Below are 6,215 nucleotides of genomic sequence, written 5' to 3' on the forward strand. Positions count from 1 at the left end.
GTTGGCGCATAAAATGCCTATTTTATAGTTCTTGATACATTTTTGACACCTAAGTTAAACTCATCTTAAATAATAGGATTGAAAACACAGAATTATTTTACAGTCACTTCTTCTTCAGACGTTCTCAAAACAATAGCCCTTTTTTTTTTCATCGCCAGCCAAACCCAACCGAAAAACGTAGCCCCTTACCCAACAGGAAACGCAATCGGAAAACGCAAAATCAGATTTTAATGCCTAAAAAATATATTCTAATGCCTCAAAATTTATTTTTTGATTCAAAATTAAATCTTAGAGGGAAATGTTAAGTTGTTAATCCTTTAGGCCTTTAGGGATTTTATCAGCTTAAATGGATCCACAAAATCTCCTTTTCTCTGTTAAATGACAAGGATAAGGAAGAAGAAGGAAGAAGAAGAAATGGGAGAGAAGAAGAAATGGAAGGAAGAATAAAGAAATAAGGAAAAATCTAGTGTTTTACGCTATAAGATAGTTTTATGCATTTTTTGTGCTTTAAGAGTCAACCCAAACAATTTTGTAATTATAAATGATTAAACCATTTAACTTGTGATGTCAAAAAAAATATTGTAAATCTAAATGATGGCAAAATAACCACTGAAAAAACTGATTGTTGGGATTGTTGATTAGAAGCCACTCAAAGAACTCAAACCATTTAACTTTTCCTTTCACATATTCAATGAGAGTCCCAAATCAAATTACGTTGTTGATTAGAAGTGAATTAGAATATAGAGTGAAACTAAATGAATTTGGTATTTTAGGTTTTTTTATGCTGAAAGAGGGGGCAAAGTTAAAAATAAATAAATAAATAAAAATTAAAAGGGGACACAAGTAAATTTTTTTTTGGGGGGGTGGGAAACTAAAAAATAATAATTAAAAGGGACACAAATATTATTTTGGGGATAAAACTAAAAAAAAAATTAAAAAAAGGCACAAATGATACTTTGGGGGACAAATATATCATTTTTGGAGGAATAAATTTATAAAATTAGTATATTTAAAGGAAATTTATGAAAAATTGAAAAAATTTAGGGGGACGAATCGCCAACTATGGGTCCGCCCTTGCTTCCAATGGAAAAGGAAATGGAGGAAATTGAGGGATTTTAAAATGGAAATGATCATTTTCTGCTTCGAATTGCCCACGCATTTAACTTTGATTTTGATTGGTATTAATTTCATATATATCCATCAATTTTGCGTATAGCTCCTTACATTTTCTTGGAAGTAGCATAGAATTAGGAGGGTACTATAATTAACCATAGAGTTTCTTTGAACACTAATTTCGAGTAACTAGATTCTAAAGATCTTTCTCATGAATTTTTTTTTTCTTTCCGTTGAAGGCTTGTCATATTATACCACCTGGCCCATTTAAATTCCGTGTTTTCGCACCGTTACACTCTTCTCTCTCCAACTGTTGACAACAAAAGAAAAAAACAATGAAAGAAAGAAAAATACTAACCACTGTTATTCTCACACTCCTAAATGCACATTCTTCAACGTGGTATAGTAAAAATCACTATTGAATACAAAATTCAATAGTCATTCGTCCAAAATCCAATGTTAAATATTATGGAGTGTGAGAGGGATGTGTATAGCATTTATGTAAAATAAACTGTTCTTTTATTAAACAAATCCATAATAAGTTAACTTAGTGATCTCAATGATAAAATGAGATTCAATACAAGCAGGGGTGGACCTACCTTAAACTTTGGGGGCGTCCTTGGCAACCCAAAAAATTTTAAAGACCATGCAAAAACATAATTTTCTATACTATAGTCTTGACAAATGATGACTTTTTCACACCCCTAAATGTAACTTTCTAAAGAAATAATAATGGACGAATTTTATTCCATGAAAGACGGTCATCGAGCATCATTTGAAGGAGATGCTAAATTATTATTATTATTTTTTTATAAAAATAATGTACTTCTCTATAGCAAATTAGAAAAACTTTTGTATTCGAAAATAAAGTTCTTTTTAAACATCATTTTATAGGCATGTAACTTTTATATACAGTAGTTATAACTTATTACTTAGTATGAAATTAAGTTTAAGACTTGTCAGCTTTTATTTTACATAAACGCGCACACACACATTGAAGGATTATATCTATGTATTTATCTATTTGCATAGATTCGGACTGCTAATGCAAAAAATCTGGTTCCGCTCCTGAATACAAGCCTTTTTATAGCTTACGAATTCTAATCCTATGGTTACTAGAAAATCTTTAAAAGCACACATATATATATATATATATATATATATATATATATAAAAAAAAACAAATCCTAAAATTTCTATGAAAATCGAAGAATATAAAAGTGCAAAAGTTAATTAGAAAACCAAAAAAAAAAAAAAAGTCCAAATGTTATTATTAAACCCTGAATAATAATACACAGAAAAGAAAAAAGAAAATCCTAGCCATCATATACATAACTTTTCCTGCATCAGTCAATGGAGTTGGACACAACTTTTGCTACAACGTAACGGTGATTTATTAAGAAACATTTATAGATTCTTTTTAATTAAAGAAAAATATGTTAATTCCCAGAGTCGTTGGGAATTATTTATTTTTGAATGATTTGGATTGTAGCAGAAATACTAACCAAAATGATGGCCTTGATGTTGTTGGTTGTGATTGGGAACTCAAGTGTACCACTTTGTTGAAGGCGTAGAAGGACGTCAACTAAATCTTCCTGCTCTATTTCAGACTTGCTATTGGATGCACTCATCTTTTTCTCCCTATGCTCATAGTCATGGATGATATTCTCCAGGATCTTGTCGATCTTCCTATGAATCTTCTCTTGTTTTGCTTTCAACCTGCTAATAAAATGAACACATTTATGTGAAGGGAAGAAATCAGCTAACTGATCAAAGCGTCCTGACAAGGATATAAATTCCTTGGTCAATGATAGAAATTCATCTTGGTCTTTGCATTTGCTACCGAATGCTGCTCTACATACAATGGTACTTGACACAGTGAAAATACGTTCATTGAAATTGATTAGAGATCCTGAAGATGAGTGGATGGAGTCAATGAGATTATGAACCTCTTCTTCTCTAAGAGTAGAGAATGATCTGGACCCTCTTGGCACTAAAGATTTCCAAAACGAAAACTTTTCTCATTTGCCTCCAGAAATTCCCATATGGAGAAAAGGCAATGTCTGAGCCCCCATAGAACATAATTCCAGGGAGAAGAAAATCTGGCCTCGACGCAAAGGCAAGGTCATGTGTCTTCATGAACTCTTTGGCCATCCTCCCCCCCACCCCACCCTACCCTACCCCCAATTTGTAAAATCCAAACTACTATTAGGTTGTGTTGGGTAGTTTTTAGCCTCTCTTGACCTCAAAAGTTAGCTCAAGAGGTAAGATTTTACCTCACACTTATAAAGTGACCACCAACCTCTTTTACAACCGATGTGGGATAACCCAACAGGTTGGGCATAACTGAGTTGGGTCCATCCAACCAACAAAAAGCATTCATTATTTGGACCAATATGAACTAGAGTTTTTTCTCTGTTGAACTCGAAAAAAAGAAAATAATAAAAAAATAAAAAAATCATCGTGTTTTTAAATCACAAATTTTAAAATCATCATTTTTAGATTACACCTTTTAGAATCGCAAAATTCAAATGGATCCTAATTCACTTGGATAACTAGAATGTAACCCAAACAGCCCATAATCAAAAGATTGACTTTTTGGTGCAAAGATATTTAGTATATTGGACCACCAGGATGAATTATTGCGTCCCTAGCTAAACAATTAGAACACGACAGAAAATTTGATCATCAATTTGATTATTCTAAAGACTAGCAGATTGAAAGAGAGTACTGTGTCTCATTCGTTATAATGGGGGTGTTTGTTAAACAACACCCCACCACACCGTACTGTTCATGGACCACGGCACTGTTCATGGATAAAAAAAAGAAAAGAAAATAATAATAATAATAATTGGTATGAAAAAATGAAAAAGTGGTATTGAGAAGTAAAAAATTTTGTTTTATAATGATTTTTTTTTATTTAAATAGTAATAAAAAGTAAATAATTGGATATAAAAAGTGAGTGATTTGATATAAAAGTAAGAATATTTTTTTGGGAAAAAAATGAAGTAAATAGTGTGGTGGATGTAGGGGAATGTGAGGGGGTTTAACATTTGGGGAAACTATCATTAATTTTACCAAGTTTAATTTAAGAATAGTTTTTGGTTTTTGACTTTGTTTGATAAAACTTAAAAAATAAAAACATTAACAAACAACCAAAAATATAAAACATATAAGATTACATTCATCTTTATGTCACATTATAATACTTAAAAAAAAAAAAAAAAGCCCTAAAAAGCCTTAAGAAAAACGAAAATAATTGCGAGACCATCTTCTCAAATAATTTTTAGGTTCAAAGCTACTTTAACAATAATGCCTCAAAGGGCAAGTGATGGACTATAAGGAGTAGCTAGGAAACAAATACAATTTGTTTTTCCTTTTGACATATAATCATGAGAAGATGATTTTCACACATATAAATGACAAAATATAATATACTGAAAGACTACTCTTTTTTCCTTCCCGACAAAAGAAAATGAGTGTTTGAATACTAAATCCAACCCAGAATGACAAAACAAATTATATTAGAAACTGATAGTACGTGACCCAAGGGCAAACAAATTCAACTGAATACTCATTAAAAAAAAAAAAGAAACATATACCTTGGCATGCATCGTGCCATCCTTATTGAAGATAATTGTCACCGTCAGCATCATTGAGGAGAATGAGGCTTAGCATCATTGAGGAGAATGAGGCTTCCCACACAAACAACTGGCGCATACAAATCGGGCACATTCTCAATCGAAACAATTTTTTGTGTCTTCCTTTTTATGTCATACCAGTAGAGACAAAATGATTCAGCTCTAGAGTTTGGCCCTAAAATTTCTCCCGTCAAAATCTCTTCACCGTCATGTGAGAACACAAAAGGAGGGTATTTAGAAAAGGCCGGCTCCACCGTATAAAATAGTGTCCAACTACTGGACAACCCATACTCCTTCATTACCCAAACTTCACAGAGTTGCGGAAAAAATGCAAAGAGCCATCCTCCCAAGTCCACCAATTCGAGATCCTCTTTGGTAGAAGAATTAATAGGAAATGCTTGCACTCTGAATTTTTCAGTGCTGAGATCAAATGTGACATGGTACTTTTTTAAGTTCGTCTCATCAGAAGTAACCACCCAATGAAAAGCACCGTTCGAGAAACACGCCTCGTTCGATATTGTATACGGTTCCTCAATAGGCCATTCTTCTTCAACCATTCTCCAAGAGTGTTCTCTGAGACTATATACCTCGAGACTATATATTCTTCTTTCATCCCTTTGACGGTCAAGCCAAGCCTTTGGCCAGAACTTCACAAGCCTTAAAAGCTTGTAGTCGTTGTTGACCTGGTCGTATCCAAATGCTGAGTGCCTTCTAGCAATAAACTTTTCTAGAGGCTTAGGAGGTAATTTCTTATATTTTCTGATTAATGGGTTCCATATCACAATCCTTTCAACTGATTCATTATCGAAGCTCTTTATGCAAACCAGGCCGTTGCAAGAGCCTACAATTTCCGTGCTTTGTAAGTTGTAATGTGGTCGTTTGATCTTCACGGCCGTGCCGAACTGATCCTCGTTGGAAAACTTTACCATGGAGTAATCATCTGGATAATCGGTTTCTAAAATGAGAAAGCGTTCTTTGGAGCGATTGAGATGCAACTTAATGAAATATGAATCGTTGATTAGGGCGAACCACAGCTTTGAAACACATTGAAAACGAACCAGAGGGTTGACGGGTAGTAAGGAAAGTATCTGAGCGATGAGCTCTTGCGGGAGAGTCTTCATCTTCATCTTTTGGTGAGCGAATTCCTTCTTCTTTTGGTATATATTATTCTTCATCCTTGTAAAGTGAGTTCTTTGAAGTCTGAACTGAACTATGTCGGTGGGTTTCACAGAGGTTTCACAGTGGTGTTTATATATGGTGGGTTTTGATTCTTTAGGGTTTAAGACGAGCCCAAATTAGTGATTCTATTTTTAATAATTAGTAGCTTGAGAAACGGAGTGACGCATTACGCAAGGCAAGTAGCAAAGGCCCTAGTGCCGGCTACAGCCTACAAGGAGTCAAAGCCTCAAAAAAGTAAGCCGAGAAATCCGGAGCTGCTGACAGCCCATTTATTATATTAAA

General features: G+C 33.6%; 1 protein-coding gene across 1 annotated transcript; it reads right to left on the reverse strand.

Moving 5' to 3' along the window:
* Positions 1–4,765: 4,765 nt before the first annotated feature.
* On the reverse strand, positions 4,766–5,929 carry LOC132170194 (F-box protein CPR1-like). Its single transcript, XM_059581084.1, has one exon. It carries the CDS (start codon positions 5,927–5,929, stop codon positions 4,766–4,768), a length of 1,164 nt encoding a protein of 387 aa, XP_059437067.1.
* Between the last annotated feature and the right edge of the window lie 286 nt (positions 5,930–6,215).

Source organism: Corylus avellana, chromosome ca2, assembly GCF_901000735.1.
Source record: "Corylus avellana chromosome ca2, CavTom2PMs-1.0".
Lineage (NCBI taxonomy): Eukaryota > Viridiplantae > Streptophyta > Magnoliopsida > Fagales > Betulaceae > Corylus > Corylus avellana.